The sequence below is a fragment of the Mus pahari genome, chromosome 8, assembly GCF_900095145.1.
Source record: "Mus pahari chromosome 8, PAHARI_EIJ_v1.1, whole genome shotgun sequence".
Lineage (NCBI taxonomy): Eukaryota > Metazoa > Chordata > Mammalia > Rodentia > Muridae > Mus > Mus pahari.
In genome coordinates this window covers 13115694-13143020 of record NC_034597.1, presented here as the reverse complement: position 1 = coordinate 13143020, position 27327 = coordinate 13115694, and the positions used below count along the sequence as shown (strand labels likewise).

At 42.1% G+C, this 27327-nt stretch overlaps 1 protein-coding gene across 8 annotated transcripts in view; it reads right to left on the bottom strand.

The window, feature by feature from the left end:
* Positions 1-27327, bottom strand: part of Kat6b (lysine acetyltransferase 6B) — a 172708-nt gene that overhangs the window by 141532 nt on the left and 3849 nt on the right. For 7 of the 8 annotated variants that reach the window (XM_029541941.1, XM_021202960.2, XM_029541943.1 and 4 more), the window contains exon 2: positions 12760-13640. In XM_029541941.1, the coding sequence (XP_029397801.1) occupies positions 12760-13383 (624 nt within the window). In that variant the 5' untranslated portion in view covers positions 13384-13640. Of the gene's footprint in view, positions 1-12759; positions 13641-27082; positions 27148-27327 lie in introns of those variants that run through there. The other variant, XM_029541942.1, reaches the window with a different exon arrangement.

The window sequence follows — 27327 nt, the reverse complement described above, 5'->3', positions numbered from 1 at the left end:
ATAGGAGATACTGGTACTGCATAGGAGATACTGGTACTGTATAGGAGATACTGGTACTGCATAGGAGATACTGGTACTGTATAGGAGATACTGGCCTTATCACCCTTATCATCCCACCTCTACCTCCCTCTATCTACATGGTATTAAAACCACAAAAATTTGGAGCCAGCAGATATCCATCACCTCCTTAAGATAGTGAGAGTGACACTTAGCCTCCATCATGGGCCTCAGCTCTCTTCTCTGTTGGTTACAGTGTGCCCACCAGTCCACAGATGCCCCGCTGCAGGACATCTATATTGGTTTTAAGGGACACCTATCCCTAATTAATAACAGCCTAAACATGGACTAGAGAGAAGACACAGCTTGCTGCTCTTTCAGAAAACCCAAACTCAACCTCCAGCACCCTGCTATCAGGAGGTTCACAACTGCTTGTAATGCCAGCTCAGATCCAATAGGGGAATGGCTCAAGCGTTAAGAACCCACGCTGCTCTTGTAGAGGTCCTGGAATCAGTTCCTAGCACAAGGCACATCACAAACATCTGTAATTCCAGTTCCATGGATCTAATGCTCTCTTTCAGCCTCTATGGGCATGCATGTGGTACATTTACATATGCATGCAAAACATTCATAAACAAAATAAAAACAAAATAAATTTAAAAATAAGGCTAATGGGATGGCCCAGCAGATAAAAAGTATTTGCCATGCAAGCCTAATGACCTGAGTTTGAGCCCCAGAACCTACAGTGGAGAGAACTAACCCCTAAAAGTTATACTCTGACCGCTATGTATGTACTATAGCATGCATGTACCAGCACATACATCATCTTCATACATAACACTAATAGATAAAAATTGAAAATGAAAAAATTTCAATCACTTTGAAAATGAAGGGGTCCCAGCTGTGCATCCTGACAGGTTTCAACTAGCTGTTTAAATTACCATTCCAGCATGGCTTCTCTTTGTAATTCCCACGGGGCCCAGCACAGGTTTTGCACATTATGAGAACAGACTTGCACTGATTTGACCCAAATGAAGAGGTTGAGGCAAAATGTGGGCAACCTCACCCCTGGCAGCCTGAGTCCCAAGAGTCCTGTGCCCGCTCCAGCACCACCCATGGAGGTCCCCTCTTCTTTGGCCATGTGTTTTCCTGTAAGATTTACCTACTTAGCAGCTCTCACAGATTCATGTAAACTTATTCTGTAAGCTTTATTACTTTCTTGTTTATTTTTCAAGACAGGGTTTTTTCTGTGTAGCCCTGGCTGTCCTTAAGAGATCTGCCTGCCTCTGCCTCCCCAGTGCTGGCATTAAAGACATGCACTACCACAGCCAGCTCTACTTTCAATCATAAGAACATTATGATGTGTTTAAATGAGTATCCTCGTATATAGTTTTCTATGATCTTCAAACATGACGTAAACTACCAAGCATATACATGTTATAGGCACAAACAGTGTTTTCAATCATGCTTGTTTGCTTTCATTGAATGCCACAGACTAGATAGGAAAATTAAAAATGGTCCCCCAAACAAATTATGAACTTCAGGAGGACTGAGAATTTTCTCACAGGATATACACAAGAGTACTTAAAAAAAAAAAAAAAAAAAAAAAGAAGTGGTGCTCTCAGTCATAACTATTTATTTCATTTTGCTCTGAATTTCTGAAATGCTTGCAAAATACATACAATTTGCACCTGATCAGTGTTCTCCAAGCTGCCTGCAGGCTTGTGTTCATACATTAGCAAGATTTATTGCTAACCAACATACCATGCTAAATTGAAATCAAGATACTACACAATTTTCCAATACAGAGGTGATTTTATAAGTTGGCACAAACGCTTTGGGGGGGATGTAATTGTTGGTATCGTGTTATACTCTGTAGCTGTGGAAAATGAGATAAACTGGAAGGTTTCAGAAGGTCAGAGCTCATCAGATGGAAAGATCGCAGCTTTTATCAGCTCTGGAAAGCACACTGATGATAGGCTAATAACTAAACAGTTGTTATTCTTCACCAACTGGCAACATTCTGTATTTCCAAAGCACTTCAGTAAAGGGCAGCACCCGGGGAGATGCAGCCTCATTGTGAAGGGGAAGGAGTCTACAGTCCCCTCCCCAACGCCAGCCTGTAACTGCTGCTTACTTCTCTGAATTTTTCTCAAAACAACAACAACAAAAGACACCTGTGTGGTTTCTCTTCCAACTATCCAGGGTCCTTACCTGAGGCTTGAGGTTGAAACAGACATAAAATGTTTGCAAGATTGCCGAGTCTCTGAAGCACCCAACGGGACCAGTGACGCCCACACACCTTTGATCCCAGCACTCTGGAGTCAGTGGCAGGCAAGTGGATCTCTGGGAGTTCCAGGCCGGCCTGATGTACATACCTGGTCTACACAGGAAGTTCCAGGCCAGTCAGGGCCAACAGTGAGACACTACCTCAAAAATGAAGCTCTGGGACTGAGACTGCTTAGGTAGTAAAGTGCTCCTGTGAGAACCTGAGTTTGACCCCCGGATTCCACCATGCAGAGAACCAAGCTATTCTTGGATTTATGTGCATGCCACACTTACACAAGCACAATAATTAAAATCGTTTGTTTCTGAAACTCATTTTTATATGTATGTGTTTACTGTGGAATGTGAGGGTCACACTGGGGTGTGTGTGGAGGTGAGAGGGCAGTAGGCAGGAATCAGCCCCTTCCTACCCTGTGAGCCCTCGGGATTGAACCCCAGTCATGAGGCTTGGAGGCAAGTGCCTTCACATACTGAGACGTCACTGGACTGTGATCTTTTTTTAAAATGTACTCTGTGGGCATTTTAAAAAAAAAAAAAAAAAAAAAAGATCTTTCTCTACAACTTTAAACATATTTCTCACAAAATATTTTTTAAGATTTATTTTATGTATATGAGTACACACTGTAGCTGTCTTCAGACACCAGAAGAAGCCATCAGTTCCCATTATAGGTGGTTGTGAGCCACCATGTGGTTGCTAGGAATTGAACTCAGGACCTCTAAAAGAGCAGTCTTAACCCGCTGAGCCATTTCTCCAGCCCTCAAAAAATATTGTAAATCACAATCTAAGTCATATGCCTTTAACATGAACACAACCTATCTCAAAAAAAAAAAAAAAAAAAATCTATGCATGAGAATCTGAGTTTCCAGAACCAGAGGTAAAAACCCAGAAGCAGGATCTAGCGCGTGTACTCTCATTATGCCAAAAGCTAAGATAGGAAAGATTGTGAGTTCAAGGCCAGCCTGGGCCACACTACAGGTTCCTGGCCAGCCTAAATTTGCAGAGTAAGACCCTGTCTCAAATCCTACTCCAGCCCCACAAACTTTCTAAACTATGCTGGTAAATTCATTTGTTAGTAAAGGGACACCATCAAGCAGGGACAAAAGGCAGGCCCTGCTCCCCACCCTTATAAATAATTCGGTCCTAGAACACAGACAACCAGACGCTAACCTGTGGCTAGCATCACATCCACAGAATGACCCATTCTCCCATAAACATATTCTGACTTATTATAAAATCTGAGTTGGGTAAAGCACTGTGCACCAAGGTGACAACACATGATGGCCACCCCACAGCATCCACACTTAAGGCCGGGGCCTGTGTCATCTTTGTCCATGTAGTAACCTGGTAGATAGGAAAAAGGACTTAAGTACTTTGTTTTGGTTTCTAATTTTTAAAGGAGTGGGTTTTATCTCTTTATTGTTTTGCTTTGCTTTTGAGACAGGGTCTCAGTATAGAGCCCAAGCTGGCCCTGAATTTGAACAAATCAGGCTTTGGCTTCCATACAGCTGGGATTAATTATAGTCATGCCCCACCACTCCCAGCTAAGGAGGCTGGTGTGAAAAGTTAACCTGTATTGACCAGCTACACCCAAAGTAATCTATGCATCCTTTAAAGCCAGGCACCTATAGAAGAATGATCAGAGGTGTCACATTGCTGGTATTAAAGACAGGACAGGAACCAAGGTCAAACTAAGCAAACAGCCTAGGAGCTGGGAACAGAAGCGAAGAAACAAGATTCAGCTAGGTTATGCTGCTGACATCATCTACCGTGGTAAGGGCCGTGCTAGACTTCCTAACCACAGAACCAAAGAATGACAAACTGCAACGCTTTAAACGCTACGTGTATGCGAACAAAGCGGCTATGCAAAATTCAAACACACTGAACCAAAGGTTAGTCACATGGCCTCAAGCCTGCACTGAGCACTCACTAGTCACAAAGGGGAGAAGGACTGCTTCCACAAAGGAAGATCTGGAAGCTAAAAATGTACCTCTGTGGCGCAAGGCTTTTATAGCATTCAGGAGGCCCTGTGTTCAAATCTCCAGGGAAAGTATCAGCTCCAGATATCCTACAAGACAACTCTTCGAAACTGGCAATGTCTCCGGAAATAGCAAAAAGGTTGTTCTCTGCTAAGAGTCATGATGGCCAAATGCCACTTGTGAACTTTGCTGAGTTCTAAATCAAGTTATAAATAACATTAAGACTTGTTTGAGAAAATATAACTCTTGGTAAACCCTCTGGCTTCACTTTTGAAGTGTTTACGTGAGTGATGGTGCTGATCTATACAAGAGGTCGTTTTCATTCCTCACTAAATATTTAAGAATGTAACATAATGATGTCTGCCATTTATGTGCCAATAATTCATCCAAACTTATCCTCTGTTTGGTTTCTTTGTTATTGTTTTGTTTTAAAGCAGGGTCTTTCTCTATAAAATCCTGGCAGTCCTGAACTTACTTCTGTAAATCAGGCTGGCTTTGAATGCAGATCCGCCCTCCTCTGCCTCCCAAGTACCAGAAATTGAGGGTTTGAGCTACTAAACTAAGCTCAAAAATTATACATATACACATTCATTTATTCATTTTCTCTTTCTCTCTAGAAGAGAAAGAAAAGGTACAGTACTAACAGTTGTTGAAAGAATGTGGCATGTATTATTCAGACAGTACAATTGTTTTAAATTACAAAGGTAAGGAAGAAGGTGTGCCCTAGATCCCTCCATTACCCACCTTTCTTCCCAGGTCCCTTACATACTGCCCAGGATGCAACGAACAGCTAGTGTTCTTCAGCTAGCCTCCTCACTTCCACAAGCACATATGATTTGCTGCAGGTTTACTCACAATTCAAGCTCAATAGCTAAAATCTGGTTTTCTTATAAGAGAGAAACACATGACTAAAATTCCTGAGAAGCAGGTCAACCATGAGGACAGAGTCATCTGTGACAACCTTATTACTGGGATTAGTTTGTGCCTTCTCTTCTGCCATTTCTCTAGTTCCATATAGTCTTTACATTCTTATTTTGAGCTTCATCCTTCCTGGAGAGAGAGTCACAAGCACGGCAGGAAACTGGACAAAAAACAGGACAGGTGGCATCAGGAACTAATACAGAAATCACACTGCCTTTGGCTCGGGAGGATCACAGGCAGCCTGGACACAGGCTCTCCTCCTCCTCCCCGCACTCCACTCCCCGCACTCCATGTGGCATCAGGCCGACATCAAAGAAGGTGGGAGAGATTCTCTACATTCTCCAGACTGTTCCCACTCCTTCCCTTGAATTGTGGAAGAGTCCATGATGTCTCAATCAGCTCTTCTGCAATCCCTCCTTTCCCGCATGCTAAGAATACACAATGCTTAACAATAGAACCCCAGGTGAGGGGCTGCATAGCAGAGAAGAAACAGCAAGGAGGACTAACAGCAGACCTCTCTGATGAGGGAGAACACCAGCTAAATGTCACATGCCTTCCAGAATAACACCAAGGAATAAAAACTGATCTTGTAAATGAAATTAGGTTGCTCTTTTGAACTGCCAGTCTAGCTAGACAGGAAAAGGCCCAGCATGGTTTCTATGAGTGCCTATGCTGTTCTTAATGGGGAGGACACAATCAAGCCAAAGCAAACATCTGTTAACCAGTCAAGTCTGTTAATGAAACAATACTGCAGCTGGTTTATCAAAGATCAAAAGTGGAGCAAATTAGAAAAGGGATGTATGAACAAAGATGGTTTCTGAAGAATAGCAGCTCAAGAATTTTAAACCCACTTGTCAAATTAACACAGATCCCTCCTGGATCCCCTCAGAGCACTGATTAGGGTTTACCCTGACCTCTATAGAGACCAGCTTTGGTTTAATCCAACATCGTTTCATCTAATACTTCTGTCTGTCTCATTCCACACTCTCAAAAACATAACCTTTCATAAACAAAATAAAAATGTACGCTGTGCACTACATTACAGCCTACTAATTACGATGTTTACTTTTATAAAGATCAACAACAATAGGCAGTTTCCCACTCCTGGCAACTTCTCAGCAAAGTGGTTCGCATCCAGGCAGAAGCATCAGTGCACCACAAGGCCACCCCCCTTTCTCAGAGGCACATGGACTAAACTCCTGCCACCGCCTGAAAGCAGCAAGAGCACCCACATGCAAATACACACGCACTCTCCTCATGGTCCTGCGAACAGAGTGCCCTCAACAGATTACACGGCTGACTCATTTGCTAACTCTCATTTGGTAAGCTAATTGCTGTTTATGTGTAATATTAATGGATAGGAGAGATGAAAAGCCCGAGAAGATTTCAGATTCCTATTTTAAATCTTGGTGTGACTGGAAAACAATTTTACCAAACGTACTCTAGCTTAATGTTCAAGACTTAAAAAAATGAAGTATAGAAACACAACAAAATCATGGATTTTTATAAGCAAATTTGTCACTTCAATGATAAAACAATTACATCTCCTATGTGATGGCGATAACATACAAAGATAAAATAGATTTAAATAAAACAACACAACAACAACTCAGACTTCCATTTTGAGAACATTTAAAGTGTATCATCTGCTGAAGTCTGGAGAAAAAACAAAAATAAAATCTTTGCCATTCAAGATAAAATCAGAATAAATCAGCAAACAACACATAACTGTTAAAATAACCTCAAAGCTAAAAATACTGACTTTCTTGGTACTAAAAGTATCACAGCGTAGGAACAAGGCTCAGTAGGAGTTTTTGCCTAATGAGCATAAGGTCTTCTATTCTATTCCCAGCAACACACACACACACACACACACACACACACGCTGTTATAAAGTCATGTAGGTACAGAGAATACAAGTATAAATTCCCCAAAGTTGGTGCTCCTTCAGGATAGGATTAGTGTTGTGGGAAAGGTATCAAAAGCATTAAACACATCTAAGATCTAAAGAGTCACAGGAATGTTCACCACGCCCTTTACAATCAAACCTCTGACATGATGCAGTCCCTCTCCTGAAGCTACTTTGAGAAGCCTAGACAAGTTCTATCTTGATAACAGTTCAAAAGTAGAACAAGCTGCCATGCTTCAAGTGCAATAGAAAGACCTAGTCACTCACTTCATCTTCCGCTTGACCTGGCTGCCTAGCTGGAGTCGTCCGAGAGCTCCACAGTGACTGGACTGGTACTGCCCGACGGCAAAGGCTGCCCTGGCCCACTGCACCCTTTTAAAGAACTTCTCGAGCTTAATTACAGGAACAACAGGATCCACAAGCTTGCTTCCCTGACCTTGGAACTGTGAGCATTGATCCACCTGATCTTTCACACTGTAATAGGTTTCACCATTCTAAAACCGACTTTTATCCATGTCAATGCCAAAATTCAGAGAATTTTGAAAAGCATATTTCATAATATTTAAGGCTGTCTCCAACTTCCAGTTGAATACATATAGCTAAACATTCTTTGAGAACAAGGAGTCTTTGATACAAAGCACATGAACTGAAGTCAACATAAGAAGACACTGACTGGGACTCTAATTGAGATCCTTCACAAAGTACCAACTAAAAACTTCCCAGAGACAAGATGAGCAGGGTGTCCTGTTATGACAGGGACACGGGGGTTAGAGGAAAAGCAAGCAGCAAAGGCAATCTAAAATGTTCTCATCTGTGGTCTGTGACTCAGTCTGACATAGGATGACGGGACTGTGTCTGCACAGGACTCCTTCACAAAGACACGACACACAAACACATTTCCCTTGTGGGGGTGGGGATTGGGGGGAGTGGACAGGCATGACAGTACCACATGATCTTAGCACTTGGGAGGCTGAGGCAGAAGAATTAGCCAGCCTGGGCTACATAATATATCTGGAGTTCCCCTACTTTACAGTGCACTGGAAATACACCAAGATTTGACGTTCATTAAATTTTAGGATACTCTCAACAAAGTGAAATACTAAGGAATCTGCTTAAAATTGAACTAAACTGACTTCATAAAAATGCTAAAACCCGGGGGCTGGAGAGACGGCTCAGTGGTTAAGAGCACTGCTCTTCTGAAGGTCCTGAGTTCAAACCCCAGCAACCACATGGTGGCTCACAACCATCTGTAATGAGATCTGACGTCCTCTTCTGGTGCACCTGAAGACAGCTACAGTGTACTTAGATATAATAATAAATAAATCTTAAAATAAAATAAAATAATAAAATGCTAAAACCCGTCAGGCGTGGTGGGGCATGCCTTTAATCCCAGCACTTGGGAGGCAGAGGCAGGTGGATTTCTGAGTTAGAGGCCAGCCTCGTCTACAGAGTGAGTTCCAGGACAGCCAGGGCTATACAGAGAAACCCTGTCTTGAAAAAAACAAGAAAAAAAAAGAAATGCTAAAGCCCAGATGTGCAAATGGAATCTTACTGCTACAAAAGTGTGATAAGTGAAGTCTCTCAGAATATTTGACTTTCCAAAGTCCTCATAATCTGACCTAATTGAGCTTTACCGCTTTTAATGAGAAGCATTAATACTATCCTTTAGGAGTTCCCACGCCCAGTCAAAGATAAAGTTTTATCTTCAGTGGTTTAATTCATTTTCCTATCATCTCAGCAGAGAAAGGTTTCTTAAATAAATACCAAGACTTTCATGCTAAGAAGGGAGAAAAGCGATCCCTGATTTGAATTCCAGAGTCTCAGAAGAGCTGACGTACATGCCAGGAAGCAGAGCTCCTATGTTAGCTTCCATCGTGCTCCTCCCGCACAGGAGTGAGGATGATGTGAAATCTAATGAGGCACAGACTTCCCTGCTGCATTTCAAGTTTGATGATATTATAAATTGCACTTGCTTGGAAAAAAAATTAAGAAGCCCATCCCAACTACCATATTTCAAATGCTGGCAGTCTATTTGCTGGAGGAAAACTGTTTCTGACCTACTGAAGAGAGAGCCATCCACTGTTCATGAGTAGCCCTGGGGCTGACTAAGATACCGCCCAGAAATGAGCCCTGGACTCATCTGGGTGGACTCGCATCTTGACTGTTCACCAGTTCTACTGACCTTGAACAAAAAGCATACGCTTTGCTCTGCAGTTTTTCCATCTGCAAAAAGTAGGACACTGATCCACCTCTCTTCCAGTAACTATGAGTCAGGAGCTAAGTGCGAACTACTTGGAAGACGCCAGCATTTATGCTTACAATACATTAGCTGCTATTTTTATTTTCTCTTTTACAATGACATTCAACTTCTCAAAGGTAATCACAATAACAGCTTCTTTAAAAGACTATTTTACCAAACTATAGTTAAGACTGCCCCATCCTGGAGCAGTCTCCATTCATATCCTAAACTCTGCCAAGCGTGCAGACATACCTGAAATTCCAGCTCTATGGAAGCTAAGGTAAAAGGACCAAAATTCAAAGCCAGCCTGGGAAACTAAGTGAAACCTTGTCCCAATATTTGTTTTATGAAATTAGAGACAGAGAGATGGTGCAGTGAGTAAAGTACTCACCTCACAAGCACAAGGATCTGAGTTCAGATCCCCAGCAATCAAGAAAACCAAAGCTGGCCACAGTGGATGCCCAGCTGGAATCCTATCTCTGAGAAGGTAGGTGGCTATGTGACTTGGCAGCCCATATAGCCAGTGACAAATCCGGTCTCAAAAATTACAGTGGAGAGCAATAGAGGAAGACATCCAACATTTAAAAAGAAAGCCAGGGATGGTGGTGCACACCTTTAATGCCAGCACTCAGGAGGCAGAGGCAGGCAGATTTCTGTAAGTTTTGAGGCCAGCCTGATCTGCATAAAGCATTCTAGGCCAGCCACCACTACTGTAGAGACCCTGTCTCCAAAAAAAAAGGGGGGGGCCTCTCTGCTAATTATTGTCTCCAAGACAGTCTGTGCTACACACATGAGACTTTATCTAAAAAAATAACATGTTTCTATGTATATGTATGTGTGTATGCATATTAATATTAGGTTGAAGCTAGATTGCTCACTGATAAAATACTATCAAAATCTTATTATGATTACTTGATACAATTAATCCCCAAATTTTATCAACTAAATATTCCGGAGCATATTTTCTCAATTTTCCTTGTTAAATAATGATGCTAACTGGACAGCTGAAAGATCTACATCCTAGAAAAAGCAACTGCAATTGCGTGCTAAGCAATAAACGTCCCAGTTCTCTATCCTAGACACTTTCAAACATGAATTTTTCCTTTAGACTAAAAATAGTTCTGTACAGATGCTGCCTGAAGAAAAAAGATAAGGCTAGCAAGAAATGATGAGCAAGGTTGCAGAGAAGGAGAGGAGCTTTGGAGAACCTGTCCTGCCCCCTCCAGACCCAGAAAATGCCTCCCTCCATAGTTCACAATTACTCATGAAGACACAAAACTGGCCACAGTGCCTGGTCGGAGACCATGTGCCTGATAATTATGCTACTTTGCCATGGCCGAGGATAAAAAAAACAAAGATAACCAAACTTATGAAGGAATGGCTCTGGATTCCCTTAAAGAATTCCACCTCAGCACTCAGAAGCCAAACCAGAAAAGTCTCTGTTTGAGGCCAGTCTGGGCTAAATACAGAGCCCCAGCACAGTCAGAGCTTCCTAGTGAAGCCCTATCTCTAAATAATTAAACAAAGATTTAAGCTTTTTTTTAATTAAAAAAAAAAAAGATTCAAGGAGAAACAGGTATCTAAATGGCTGTGTTCAGGAATTCAAATAAGTCATTTTCTGTATTTTTTTTTTAAGTATAGAATAGTTTATTTAGGGCATGGGGAGAGGAGTTAAGAGGGTAGCAGAGCCGGGCGTGGTGGCACACGCCTTTAATCCCAGCACTCTGGAGGCAGAGGCAGGCGGATTTCTGAGTTCGAGGCCAGCCTGGTCTACAGAGTGAGTTCCAGGACAGCCAGGGCTACACAGAGAAGAAACCCTGTCTCAAAAAACTGAAAACAAAACAAACAAACAAAAAAACAAAAACAAAAAAAAAAGAGGGTAGCAGAGGCAGAGAAAGGCAGAGAGAAGGAGAGAGTAGAGAAGTGGAGGCCGGCATGGCCACATGGAGAGAGGAGGAAGGGGAATGGGGAGCAAGGGGGCAAGAGGTAAGAGAAAGGCAAGAGCGTAAGAGCCTGTAATTTTTTAAAGGAGAGTTATGAAGAAAATTTCATAGTTACTTCATTTTTGATACATCCACAATCAATGAATAAATAAATGATGTGGAAGACCATGAAGGTACGAACACAGCTAAGAAATCCATTCCAGACTTCAGACACCTGTGTGAAGACTTGGTCTTCCTCAGTTCACAGGTACTAGCTAAGCAAAAAGGGAAACAGGGCCCATTTCATGAGTTCTTTGTACCGAAAGAACAGAAGCAAACCAGTTTTGCTAATACTTGGGTCTCATAGGAGCTGAGACAAAAATGTAGGCCTCGTCATGGGAACAGACAGACACCTTCCCACAGAGCCTGACACCCGGCTTTCAATACTTCTAAACATGCAGCTTATAGGCACAATCACTTCCTATTTACAATGCTCAATGTCATCCTATCAATGAATGCACTTGACCAAAAGTTGGGAAAGGAATACAAAACCTGGAGGACTTGATTTGCAATCTGCTGGTCTACTTCAGCATGACTTTGGGAAATTAATTCAGTAAGTTTAAAATAAAACAAAGAAAATCATATCCAACTGAAGACTTAAAAATCTCAGCAGAAACAAAACTGTCACACATTTACAATGCTATAAAGCTAACATAAAGCCTTGGGCCAGCAACACAGCTCAGTGGTAAAGTTGCTGCCTACCAACTGAGTTTGATCTCCAGGAACTACCTAGTGGAAGGAAGAACACCTGCAATTGTCCCCAGACCTCCATGTGTGCACTATGGCTCTCTGGTATGTGTGCACACAAACACAAAAATAGACAAATACACCAAACATGGCAAGATAAACATTCACCTACACACACTGACCATTGACAATAAACGGCTTTAAACAGAAGGAATTTAGGTCACACAATATGCAAAGATTATCAATATTAAAATAAGTATGGAGTTTTTTCTCTCTACAATTAAGGGAAGAAAAACTCCCACACTCTCCTTTCTTGGGCTTGAAGAAGGTAGATTCAAGTTTACCTGGTAATTACAACATAAAACAAGTCATGTGAGTATTATGTTAACTATTAGCCACTGAAGAAACCCTCAATGTGTCATAAAATGAGGTTTAAACAATCATGCTATGAAACATCCTAATATAAAATATAAAAACCAGCTTCAAGGCAAAAACAACTGATCTTTTCAAACAACATTCAGATCTTCCATCCACATCGGTAGTTCTCAGCCTCCTTAATGCTGTGACCCTTTAATACAGCCAACTATAAAGTTATTTTTAATATACTATAATTTTGCTACTGTTATGAATTGTAATGTAAATATTTTGGGAGATAGATGTTTGCCGAAAGGGTTGGGGCCCACAGGCTGAGAATACCGAAGTGGAAGTGAAAGGTGAAACAGTAATATCTCCAGTGCACCGAGACCGCAGGGCTCACTCACCTGGTCTTTCTCATGGGGTAGAAGGCTGACAGGCGGGAGTGAGGACGGAAAAGCACTGGGGTACTGGGGCGCCCCTTTGCCATCTGAGCTCCCACTATTGACCCTGTACTGTGGTCCGTCCTTCAGTAACCTCCCATTGTTCACAGCACGCTTGGCCCCTAGCCGCAGCCTCTGCTGAAAGGCTGGATGGTTGGTGGTGCCTGTAAGATCACTCTGGCTTCTCAGATACTTCTCGATGTTCTTCAAGGAGGAGCCGTTTGGCTCCTCAAGGCCTTCAATTGCTCTCTTTAAAAGTTTATTCCAATCCACATTGCGTAGATCATTACACGGTGGTCCTTTGGAGCCCTTGGTTGGCTTGGGGAAAGTGCCTGGTTTAACTGATGAAAAACGCCCAGGATTGTCTGGGTCCTTATATGAAGCAAGGCCTTTGTTGGTGACTTTGAGAACGGAGCCATCCTGAACACTAAGTTCCAGCTGTTCCGAGACTGTTTTCTTATCCAACCCATGGGATGTGCTGACTGCATGGCAGATTCTCTCTTCTGAGGGCCGCTGCTTCTGCTTCTTGATTTTCTGCACTGCTTCAAGAATCCACTCTGTGTAAAGTGGGTTTGCAAGTTTTACCATGGTTGACAAATGGCTTCTCCAACACAGACGTTACCCATAGAGATTCACCTTGTTCTTAACACAACCTGCACATTTGAAAGTCACAATTCAACACAAGGGCAGAGGATCCCAGCCCATGTGAAGCAACAGCGTAGGGACAACCATCCTTAAGAGAGTCAAAAGAGGACTGACTGCCAGGCAATGTGGATGGTTGTCTTAGTTCACCAATGGGAAAGACTGCACTCTTCAAGTGAAAAACATCTTTAGGAAACCAAGACCTTAAAGGATAAAAAAAAGAGAGAGAGAAAGAGAAAAAAAGAATCTTAATAATGAAACTTGCAAAAAATAAAGATTTCTCAGCATTATTCTTTATCAGGTACAAAACAAACACACTGACAGGCAGGTACTGTGCAACACAGCCAGCCACAGGACAGCACTGTCCAACCAGGCACTAGGTCACACTCTGTGCAGGATTTTTTTTCTTTAGGATTTTATTTACACATAATAACTTAAGTAACATTTAAGAGACCACATCTGTCAAACATCCTTGAGATGGCTCAGTGGGTAAAGGCACCTGCCCCACCTGAGTTCAATCCCTAGGACCCACACAGTGAAAGAAAAGACCTCTCTCCCCAAAGTTGTCTGACCTCTATGCACACACTGTGGTATATGCTGCCCCGAACCTCTCAAAGTACAAAATAAATTAAAATATGGAAAATCTGACTCCTGTTATCAAGTTAATAATCATACGAAAGCAGTCTAAGGTACATGTCTACCAGAGATACAAAATAAGTATCAAAAAGGAACGACAGTACACTCCCTAATCCCAGCACCCAGAAGGCTGAGGCAGGTGCATCTTTGTTTGAAGAAGACTGTGGTCTACAAGGGAGTCTAAAGCCAGCCAAGAGCTACATAGTGAAACTGTCTCCAAAGAAACAAAACCTTAAGACAAGACACAGTAAAGCTGAGCTGAGCTAGGTCACAGAGGGAAATTTCCAACCTCGCCATCTGTATGGGATCGGGACACTCTGGTGTTCCGCTCTGCGTAGCAGCTGTGTGTGAGAGTGTCTATGGCACAGGCTGGCAAACTGAAATGAATACAGTAACACCCCTTCACCTTTTAATAACGCAGTATTCTACTTATGTTAACACCTGTTCTAGCTCATCCCACACCTCAACAGAAAGACAATCCCTACAAATCTGACTCCATCTGGCCAGGGCAGCAGTGCGCTCAGACTTCTGCTCTCCAATCTGGTACTGAGTACAATCCTGGCTGAGGAACTGGGCCAGACCTACTGCTCTCCAGTAACATCTCCATCTCAGCCCACTCTATCCAGATGACAGCGTGTTCACACATAGCATCATTTTGCTAGGTGTGATATGATGGCATACGCATGGGATCTTAGCATTTAAGAGGTTGCGGTAAGGCTGAGAGTTTGAGGCTAGTCTCAGCTACATAAAACTGTCTTTTTATCCAAATAAACAACCACCACCCCAAAACATCACGTAATTGCCAGCATAACTGTAAATGTAACTGGCTTGAGGATGTAGCAATGAACAGCTCAAGGGACATCATTTTGGAATCTGAGCCCAATCCAGTTCTCACCTGTGCTTTAGCCGCCTGCTTCAGCTAGTTCTGCCTCTGCAGAGACACTGATAAGGCTCTGGTCCCCAGCCCTATTACTACCCCATGGAGAAGTACAAAATTAAAGAGACCTAAGCTTGAGTTGCTTTCCCTACAGGCAGCACACAGACAGTATTCCCACTTACCAATGGGGAGAGTTCCAAGACCCCCCAGCAGAAGCCTAGAACAGAGACACTGTACCTGATACTGTACCCGATACATACTGTACTGCCACGTTTTAGATTTTTCCTGTACATACACAGTAACGATAGACTTTAATTTACAAATCAGGTACAATAGAAATGAACAACAATAAAATAAAAAAATGCTAACAATACACCATAATAAAGGTAATTTAAAAATTACAAAGAAAAACATATTGTTCATTTCTCAAATTTTGTGGGGTTAACTGCTGGTAACTAAAAGCATAGTTAAGAATGGCACTTACTATTCAAAACACAGTTCCATCTATTATTATAGATGTCTACTAAGTTCAATGTCTACAGATCTTGAAGGGGGTCTCACAAAACACAAAACCAAAGTTTTATGGTTGCTGATTTAGGTATTTACCCAAAGATAGAAATTTCAAATTCTCTAGGTAGATATTAAAGAACACACATTAGTACTCAAAGAGCCCGGAGTCCCTGCAAGAGCGGCCCATGCAGTTCCTGAGCTAATGGTCTGAAAGGGCCTTCTCAGCACATCACCAGTCAGCTCGCCATGTTTCCCTGAGATTCAGAAATAGGAAGCTGATGACACCTAGCAGTCATCCAGGCTACTTCTCAGCTGCCCAGTACAAGATCTTTGGCCAATCTCCCTAACAGCCCGCCAAATCTTTGGAGGCAGCTCGATGCACCGCTGACAGGAAGCTGGAGACATAATTTGCTCACACAAGCAAGTCTCCACCTCCCTATGATTCTGACACACAAGTTAAGTTCCCCAGGAACAATCCCAAGATTTCTTCTATACGACAGGCCCTCAAATACTTGAAAGTAATTATCTTTTAAAAGCCACTATCAGTCTCCCCAACCTCTACACCTCCCTAAATAAACACTGCTATCCTAGCTCCTGCAACCTTTATACATCCTAGATCTCAAATCACAGCCATCTATCTGTCTGCTGCACACTACTGCTAACATCCACTTTAACCGCACCCCCACAGGAGTTACTCAGGTCCAAGTGTAACTCAAAGTCACAGAAGCACACCCCCTCCCCCATAGCCATGCTGACCATGCTGAGCACATGCCCAGATCTTTCTCCAAAAAATGTTGTCCAACTAAACCTTTCCAGCCATTCCTTAAAAAATTAAAATGCTGGATTTTTGTTGTTATTCTTGTTGCTTATTTCCTTTTGCTGTTTGTTTTTTAACATAAGGGCTTGCTAGCCTGGTACTCATTATGTAGCTCATGCTAACCTTGAACTCACAGCAAACCTTCTGGCTCAGCTTCCCAAATGCTGAGTTCACAGGCAAGTACCATCACCCTTGGCTTTTTAAATCGTGGTATTCAAAGCTGATTCGAACTATCTTCTAACCTGCCAAAGACTGTCTGAATCTTGACTGTCATCTGCAGATCTATTAAGTTCTCCGTCTTGTGCCATGACATAAATCTCCGACAGACCTTAGAGCTGGAGCACTGTGCTTGGGATAAAACTGCTGAAGCATCTCCCCCTGTCAGAGCGTGCACAACAGGAACACTTGCAAAGTGAAATCACTTACGGCACAATTTCATTAGAAGCTATTTCATTGGATCCAAGTATTATCTCATCCTTTATCATTTATTCAGGAGGAACCATGACTACCTTGATCTGACTGTACAAAACACACCTGAGGGAAGCAGGTGAGAAGATGTCACAGCAAAGTGCCCAGTAATACTAAGCTGCTTTTAGGCATTTTAGATACATACGCAAAAGAGCATCAGTAAAGCAAAATATATTTCTCAAGTAATACACACCCCAAATATACATTCCCAACAAGCTTTTACCACAATCAGTATCCACCACCAAAATAACCATCCATGCCCATTACCAACATAGCTCAGCAAGACTGATATTTCATATCTTAAAAATGTAATATAATAAGAGGAAATACCAAAATTGGAATTCTAAATATTTAACAGTCCATGACAAAAAATTAAGATTGTCTACATCTCCAGGAAAATATGCTCCCCCCCAATTATGTTGATTTAGCCATAAGGACATCCCTTACATCAGCAACCATCTCAAGAAAGTGGTTAAAGAAGTACATTTTACTTCCTTTTAAACTACAACTCCTTCTAATTTTTTCCACAGATTATCTGTATTAAAAATATTTCTGCACAAGGCTGGAGAGATGGTTCAGAAGTTAAGAGCACTGACTGCTCTCCCAGAGGTCAATTCCCAGCAACCACATGGCAGCTCACAACCATCTGTAATGGGATCTGATGCCCTCTTTTGGTGTGTCTGAAGACAGCTACAGTATATATATATATATATATATAATCCTATATAAAAAGAAAAAAATCTCTGCAGGCTGGGCAGTGGTGGCGCATACTTTTGATGCCAGCACTCAAGAGGCAGAGGCAAGCGGATGGATCTCTTTGAGTTTGAGGCCAGCCTGATCTACAGAGTGAGTTCCAGGACAGCCAGGGCTATACAGAGAAACCCTGTCTCAAAAAGCCAAAATAAAACCAAACAAAACTGACTGCACTGTGGGCTGGTGAGTGGGCTCAGCAGGTAAAGGCACTTGCCACCAAGCCTAGCAATGTGAGTTCTATCCCAGGAGGCCACAATGAAGTGGGAGGAGAGAACTGCCCTTCAAAGTTGTCCTAGGACCCCAGAATGTGGTCTGTGGCACACACCCACACCAATGATCTTAGTAAAGGGAAAAAAACTGTGCAAGTCTCTGACTGCATAGATGGCACAGAGGCCACACAGTGGGCATCTCCAAGTCTCTCTTGCTCTGGTAGGGATGAGCTATCCAAGTGATCGGCCTCCAGATTTAAACCTAGGTTTGTGACAGCCTCTTAAGAGGATCCTCTCGTGAAAACACACAGCGCCAGACAAATGTGACACTTTAGAGAGGAGAGCATTAGGGCCCAAACAATTCAACAACTGACTAGTCCTGAACACTGACTTTCCCAGGCAGCAGTCACTATCTGTTCCCAAATCCATCTAGCATTGACATACTGGTAAGTTCCTGTAGTTCCTGGGCTACCAGCTTTACCTAAGAGAAAGGTACAATGTCAACTCAAGCCTCAATTTAGGGCACAGTGCTCATTTTCACTTCAAAGACCAAAAAGAAAAAAAAAAAAAAAAGAAGTCATAAATACCTGTATCTTGATCTTACACAAACTGACCAGACAACCTTAGATCCTTCTTCTCCCCTCCCCTCCCAGCCTCCCCCCACAGCCACCAGCACAAGCCCCTCTCCTCAATTTAATCTCAAAATGAGCTCCCATCCAACAAACCATTCAACAAGAGTTAATTAGGCAGAAGCCGATGTAATTCAGCAGCTCTCTGCTACAAGCTGAATCAAATGTTTAAAAAACTTATACAGCTAGGGAAGGAGGGCAATCAGAAGTCTCTTACCTGTGAGCCAACCCTCGGATAAATACACGCACAGTATCTACTTTGTACATTATCCACCGCAATTTTGTTTTTAATCTGGGGCTGATTTGTCTGACATCCCACTGGTCCCACCTTAAATTGGTACAAGCTAAGAGAGTACACTGAAAAGCAGTTTCATTTCAGCCTAAGCAGTATCTAGACAGACAGATCTACAGGGGGAAAATGCATAATTCATTCGAAAGTCACATAAAAATGATTTTCCCCCTGACTCAAAATTACCCACCCCCCACCACTTCCCTTTTGTAGAGTCCACTTGCTGGGCTTGTGGACAGGGCCACCAGTCACGACTAAAACTCAAACTTAACAGTTAAAGGCTACCAAAAGTAGTAAGTCAACCCAAATTAATTCAGAAGATTCAGGCTGCATCAAATGATCCCTGATGTGAAGCATTCTAACTTTGGCTAAAAAAGACATGGGCAAATCACATAGTTGTATCTTGCAGCCTTAGAACCCCATTTGCAGCACTCGTTATGAGCTATTCTACACATCTAGGGAAACGCTTGGCCCAACACTGAGCTTTAAGCCTCACTGGCATTACATAAATATCAACACTCCAGAAATATTCAGGGCACCATAAGGAGAGTCGAAATATCCCACTCAGAAGAGACCTCCTTACACTTGCAGGAAAGCCCGTGTCATCTCAAAATTAGTGTCACAACATTCGAGCCATGAGATTACAGATGTGCCAGAAACACTGGTAGAGAAACAAAAGGTTAATAATAGAGTGTGTTCTCTTACCATCCTGGGTTTGGCTTGCTATCTTCAGCTCTCTTACTTTTATGAGCTCCAGGACTTTTGTTTTCAAATGTTAACAATATCTTCCACAATACAGCATATACTCACTGACAATATCTTCCACAATACAACACACACTGACAATATCTTCCACAATACAGCACACACTGGAAGAAACCACAACTTCTTTCCTCCATTACCGCCCACCAAACCCAAATGGCACAATGGCTTAAAAATAGCATCCTTGGTTCACAACCATCTACTGTCTGACATCAAATATCATTTACTTGGTGATGCTTGGTACTTTACAAGCCCTAAATGCATCTACTTCCCTGAAAAACATGCTTGCATCCAATATGTGTAAACTGGGAGTTGAGGTTCCGAATACTAGTCAAAGAAAATGAATGCTCAGTGGCACGAAGTCCTTGCCCTACACAGTCTTATGGCACATGGCATGGGAGAGGCAAAGTAGAGCCAGAGCCAGAGGCAGAACACGCAGGAATCAACTAAGAAGTGACAAAGGCCTGCTTGGTAAGGTCTCAAAAAGCTAAATATAGACTTGCCATGATCCCACAGGCCTACTTCACACCATACACTTGAAAACACTAAGCATAGCTTCTCCAACAGATACAGACAAAACATGGTCACAACAGCACTGTTCACAATACTCAAAGGTGCAAACAGCCCAAATATCCACTGACAGTAGAACAGATAAAATGTGGCAAAATAGATCAGACACACCACACATACACACACACACAGAGAGAGAGAGAGAGAGAGAGAGAGAGACAGAGACAGAGACAGAGACAGAGACAGAGAGACAGAGAATGAGAATAAAGGATTAATATATACTATTACAGTATGGATGGACACTGAAACACATTATACTGTAAAAGAAACTAGACACAAAAGGTCAGATATACTATAACTGCATTTATATAAAACATCCATATATAATTCATAAACAAAGCATGCATTGCTAGGACCTCAGAGTGGAGAGAAACTGTTTTATAAGTATGAGACTTTATTTGAAATCAATGAGAGGTGAGAAAGAGGTGAGGTCAAACAACAATGTGAATGTACTGAAATGCAACTGAGTTAGTCACTTTAAAATAATTCATCAGCAGAGTAGTGGTTCACACCCAAAAGCCTAACATTTAGTCAAGAGTTCAAGACCAGCCTGGACTGTACAATGCATTTCGGGGTAGCCTGAGCTACAGAGACCTTACCTCAAAAACAACATGAATTACATGGATTTTAAATTTTTTTTTTTTTTTTTTTTTTTGGTTTTTCGAGACAGGGTTTCTCTGTATAGCCCTGACTGTCCTGGAACTCACTTGGTAGACCAGGTTGGCCTCGAACTCAGAAANCCGCCTGCCTCTGCCTCCTGAGTGCTGGGATTAAAGGCCTGCGCCACCAGGCCCGGATGGATTTTAAATTATTAAACAATATTTTTAGAAACTAAAACAAAGCCAGGCATAGTGACACACACCTTTAATTTCAGTACTTGAGAGACAGAGGCAGGAAGATCTCTGAGTTTGAGGCCAACATGGTCTACACATTGTGTTCTAGGACAGCCAGAGCTATTTAGTGGGACCCTGTCCCTAAATACAACAAAGCACACCACCACACCCAAAGAAACTAAAAAGAACCAGGGACTAGAGAATGTAGCGTCATCGGTTGAGCATCTGCTTGGCGTGCACAAAGCCCCAAGTTAAATCCCCAACACTGCAGAAAGCCAAGCTTGCTAACACACAATTGAGTGCTAGTGGAATCCTAGCACTCAAGAGACAGAACAACCAAAAGTTCAAGGTCATCCTTGGATACACAGGAAGTTTAAAGTCAACCTCAGTTACAAGAGATCTTACCTCAGATCAAACCAGGCACGGTGGCACATGCCTTAATAATTTCAGTGGAGACTCCAGCAACCCTGTCTATCAGGTGTCCCCACACAAAGGCTTCTTCAAGCAATGTGTTCCTCTGAGTAGAGACCAGTCTATAGCAACTGAGCCTTGCTGAAACCCAAGGTGGGACACCCACTGTGCAGGGTGCTTCAGTTGAACCCAGGAAAACAGTGTTGATCTTCTGACACGCGTATAGTAAAACCTACAGCCCAGGGAGCCAGAAAGATTCAAAGTTCCAAGCCAGTATGGGCTACATAGCAAGAGTCTGTCTTGAAAGAAAAATAAGTAAGTAGAAACCTAGATAGCTGCCAAGTCAAATTTTCCATGGATCAGTGCAGCCAACACCCATCTGACAAATGCTGCACACCTCTGTTTAGCTGGACATGTCTAGCTTTCTTACTGCTCTCTAACCATTTTGAAATTCATGTCCTTTTTTATATTATGCTCATCTGGAACTGACCAATTATACAATTCTTAGGAACTATCTTAATTACTTTTTAATTGTTGTGACTAAAACACCAGGACCTAGGCAACTTATAAAAGAAGGCATTTATGTTGGGTACTGTGGCACACACCTTTAATCACAGCACATGGGAGACAGAGCAGACAGATCTCTGAGACCAGTCTGAGGCCAGCCTGGACAAATAGAGTTACAGGATAGCTAGAAATACACACTGAGATCCTATCTCTTAATGAATGAATTAATGAATGAATGAATGAATGAATGAAAAAAAGCTGGGTAGTAGAAGAGTATGCCTTTAATCCTAACACTCAAGAGGCAGAGGCAGGCAAATTTCTAAGTATGAGGCTAGCCTGGTCTACAGAGCGAGTACCAGGACAACCAGCGCTACACAGAGAAACCCTGTCTCAAAACCCACTCCTACAACCCCACCTCCCACAAAAAGGAAAGAAAAGAAAAATAGGAACAAAAAAAAAGAAAGCATTTCATGTGGGGCTCGTGGTTCATCATGCTAAGGAGTATGGCACTGGAGCAGTAGCTGAGCACTTACATCCGTATCAGCAAGCAGGAGGCAGAGGGAAATGCCTGGTGATGAGGTGGGTTTCAGACACCTTAAGCCTGCCCCGTGACACACCCCCTCCAAGATCACACCTCCTAATCCTTCCCTACTGGTCCACCAGCCATACTGCACACTCAAACATAGGAGCATATGGGGGCCATTCCTACCACCACAGGACCAGAGCTCACGTTTCCTTGTTTTGTTTTTTTGTTTGTTGTTTTTTTGTTTTTTCGAGACAGGGTTTCTCTGTATAGCCCTGGCTGTAGACCAGGCTGGCCTAGAACTCAGAAATCCGCCTGCCTCTGCCTCCCGAATGCTGGGATTAAAGGCGTGCGCCACCACGCCTGGCTCTGGGGGTTTCTTTATTTGTTTTTTTGGGGGGGGAGCTTTGTTTGTTTGTTTGTTTGAGACAGTATCTGACACTAAAGCCTAGAGTGTAGAGGAACTCACTATATAGCCTACTATATATATAGGCTGGTCTTGAACTCACGGTGTGGTGGCTGACACCTATAAGCATTTGGTGGGGATAAGACAAAGCAAGCCTAGACTACATAAGGAACTGGGAGGCAGAGACAGGAGGATCTCAAGTTGAGTTACACAGCAAAGACAAAACAAATCAAAGGGTGGAGGGGGGATGAGAGTGAAAGAGAGAGAAGAGGAGAAGAGAAAAAGTTAGCTGTGACTAACTATGGCAGTGGCATCTAAATGTGACATATCAAATAGGTAAGGCAGGAACACATGACACCAAAAGCAAAGTGCACATATACAGTGCTGGAGTCACACACATACTCATACACAATCATGTTAAATGTTTGAAGCATTTTGGCAACATCTAGTCACTACAATGGAGGAGCGACAGAGGAACCACAGCAAGCAGTATTTCATCCCTCCAAACATCAATCTAGTTTAGATTAAATTTATGAGGCTAATGCAGTCAATGCATGCTAGCTGGACTGAATGTCTAATTCCCAGTCTTTTTAGAGGAATACTAAATTCTTTCCCACTACTCATTAACATAGTTTTCAATTCATAAGCTAATAATGTTTTCTAAGGATTTGTAAGAGTCTAAATCACCATGAAAATGATCATTTCAACTAATACATATTATATGAATTGTAAGTTTAAGTTTTCATGTCATGCTCTCCTAGTTGACAATACCCTTGTTATGTCATTAAACTATAATTGTGTAAATCTGCTTCAACAAACAATAACTGAACCATCAATAAACTATTACAGCTTCCATAATCCCTAGCAAAGATTAGTTTCAACATCATCATCATAAATTAGTAGGGACAGGTCCCAAACCTCCTGGTTGAAGCCATGAATTAGGTCTGCACAGTCATTCCTGCATCTAAGTGCTCAATAGTTTCAGTCTCTGAAATTTAATCACACTGTTAGGAACATCACAGGAAATCTGATCCCTTGTAAAAAGGAGGATTTGAGGCAAGATGAGAAGTCAGCTCGAGTCGTGGGCCTTTGAAGCCAGCACTGATTAATAATTACAACAACTAAGCATTTCCACTTAAAAAATAATCAACTACATTTAGAGTGTTTCTAGCATTAACATTTTTCTATTCAAACCTAAGTTTCTCTCTAATTGCAAGTCAGCTTTATTTGGTTTTTAATGACAGAGAACAATGTATTAAGAAATAATTTGCTGGGTGTTTTGCAAGCCTGTAATCCCAGCATTTGAGAGGTGGAAGGCACAAGCATCAAGGCCAAGTGACATGAGAGCCTGTCTCTAAAAATGAAGTCATTTGAATTTTAAAGATGATTCTGAAGGCTGAAGAGATCAGGCAGAGCACTTGTCCCATGCCCCAGAGTCCACACAAAAAGGAGGTGGGCATAGTGGCCCATAGCCTTATCAGTGAGCTCTCTTTGTTCAGTTAAGAGACCCTACCTCGATATATAAGGGAGAGTGATGCAGGAGACCACCACACTGTCAACACCAAGCCTCCCCCAATGATAAACACATGTGCACCCACACACATGCACACACTCTCCAAGAGAAAGAGGTTATTCTTATCAGCCAGGCAGTGGTGATGATGCACTTGGGAGGCAGAGGCAGAGATGGGTGGATCTCTGTAAATTCAAGGCCAGCTGGTCTACAGAAGTGATTTTCAGGACAGCCAGAGCTACAATGAAACCCTGTCTCAAAAACAAACAAGTCTACTTTTGAAAACGAACACAGGTCATAGTGGTACAGATGCAACTGGAATATACCTGGTTCCTCCTGCCTCAGGCTCTCAAGCTGAAATCAGTATGCCAGTCTCTAACTCACCCATAAGCCACTTAAAGCCTGCTGGTCTACTCTGACATATAAAGATGCACTTTATCCAGGGTCACAATATACAGTTCTATGTACCTTAGCTAGACAGATTACAGTAAGAGTACAGAAGTTAGGGGTCAGGCATGATGGTCACTCCTGTAAGCTGGTTAGGAATGAGGATGTAACTCTAATCGAATATTTACCTGGCATGTGAAAGAAAGGCCCTGAGACACTCACTACCACCAAAAACAAAATTAAAAATACATATAAAGGTAAGGAAGGGAGTCTCTTTGGTTATAAAATTTTTAAAATAGGCTTCAGAAATCTTATTCAACAAGTTGGGCATGGTGGCATATATCTTTACTTTCAGCACCTGGGAGCAGAAGCAGGAGGCTCTGTGAACTCAAATCCAGCCTGGTCTACAGAGTGAGTTCCAGGACAGCCAGGGCTACACAGAGAAACCCTGTCTCAAAACAAAACAAAAAAGTTGTTTGTTTTTTTTTTTTTAAAAGGAAGTATATTAGGAAGTTCAGTCCAGTTTCCACTTTGCTAGCTACATAAACTGTGGGACACTGGGCATATTAGTAAATCAATTTAAATCTCAAGTTCTCGTGTGTAAAAATGAGAATACAAGCCTGTTTTACAGAACTATTAAGAGGAATCACTGAGATAAGAGATATGAAGGAAGCAAGGATGGTGGCAGGCGCACAATAAAATGCTAGCTCGTAAAAGTGAAAGGGTAATACAGTCAGCTGGAGGCCTGTAAAATCTAATCTGGCTGAGCTTCTGTCTATATGACCACTTCTCCTAAGAGACTAGGGAAGGCAGCACCTGGGCCTTAGCTGTAGCTTTAGACAAGTATAAATACAAGACAGAGAACAGAAAAAACCTGAAGTTTTGCAGTGGCAAGGCTGGGGTCAGGAAGAGTGTGGGGTACTCAGTTACACACTTACAAAGTCAGGAAAGCTTTCAGGAGATAATACTCCATAGAAGACGCAACTTTTTGACCACAGGGTAGAGAAATAGTCTTTAAAATAAGATATACAAAAGGCACTGCCCATAAAGAAAAGACCAATAAATCGGACTCCATTAAAATTAAGAACTTCGGTTCACTGAAAGACATCATAAAGAGAATAAAAAGGAAAGCCGTAGGGTAGATAATGTATTTGTAACATACACACAGGACAGAGGACTTGCATTCACAATAAATAGCTTCCAGGTCAACATGATGGCAAAGCATAAAGGTACTTGCCATCAAACCTGCTAAAATTGAGTTCCATCCCAGGGACCTATACTGTGGAAGGAAAAGTTCCTCTGATCTTCACCCAAGTCGTGGTGCATGAACCCACACACATGCATGCACCCATAAACACACACACACATACACACTAAATGTAAACAAATAGTTAAAGAACAACATTTTAAAAAAAGAATTTCTAAGTAGTAATAAAAGACTCAGTTCCAAATTAAAAGATGGGACAGAGGGGGAACTTTACTAATGAGAAAAGCTGAATGGCAAATACATGAAGAGCTGTTCAACCTGCTTACTACTCAAAATTTAGACAGGTTAAAATTTTAAGTTAACGGGTCTGAGAGTTGGGAAGGAAAGAGAAGCAATAGGAGCGAGTGTTCTTGGGGAAATTTAACCAGTGAGCAGTAGGACAAATACACACTCTAGTGCTCTAGCGAGGGTAACCACACAGCTCTTCATCCAAAGCCAAAAAGGTTGATTATGCTGAGAGAGCAGATACAGAGCAGAGCATGCGGCCTATAAACCAACAATGCAACTCTTGGGATTCTACTTTCAAGAAACGTGTACACATGTGCACCACGGTATATATGTTGAGATGCTTCCAGCAAACCAAAAACGATCAAAATACTCAGCCACAACAGAATAGAGAACATGAAAATTATGTCCCTCTGCCCTAAATCTTCTACTGTACGTTTACTACTCTATAAGCAACGACATAACTACAACCCACGTTCCTATGTTCCCAAAACTACTGCCTTCTCTAGATACAAATGCAGCTATTACTCTGCGTGTGTAAATCAAAGGCCTATTACTCACAAAACTAGCTTAGAAACTACAAGCCAGACACTTGGTTAAAACTTTTCTAACAGGGAAATGAAATGTCTAAGAAAGGCGCAGTGACAGGGCTCACGTAGGTAAAGGCACTTATTGGCAAACCTGAGTTTGATACCCTGGAACCCACATGGTGAAGAAATCAGAACTCCAAAGTTGCACCAGTACACACGTGTGTGGGCATTAGTACAAGTACACACATGGGCATATATACATGAGCATACACATGCATACACACACACACACAATAACTGTTTTAAAAAAAAAGTAATGTTATAATCATTTGTTACAGCCCAGCAGTGGTGGCACACACCTTTAATCCCAGCATTTAGGGGGAAGAGGCAATCAATCTCTGTGAGTTGGTCAGACAGTGCAGGACAGTAAGGCTACACAGAGAAGCCCTGTCTCATAAATAAATAAATAAATAAAGTGTCACATTTGCTTTACCCAACCTGTTTACTTTCTATTCACATGTCTTACCTCTGATAGCTTCCACCTGTTTCCACAAGTAGTTCATTAGTCCTTAAGACAAAACACAGTCATCAAACAGCCACCCAGAGGCCCAGGTGCAGCCAGAGAGTAAAAGTTCAACTGACCCTGTCACCTAAATTCTTCCTTTAAGAATTTAGGAAGGGGGCTGGTGAGATGGCTCAGTGGGTAAGAGCACCCGACTGCTCTTCTGAAGGTCCGGAGTTCAAATCCCAGCAACCACATGGTGGCTCACA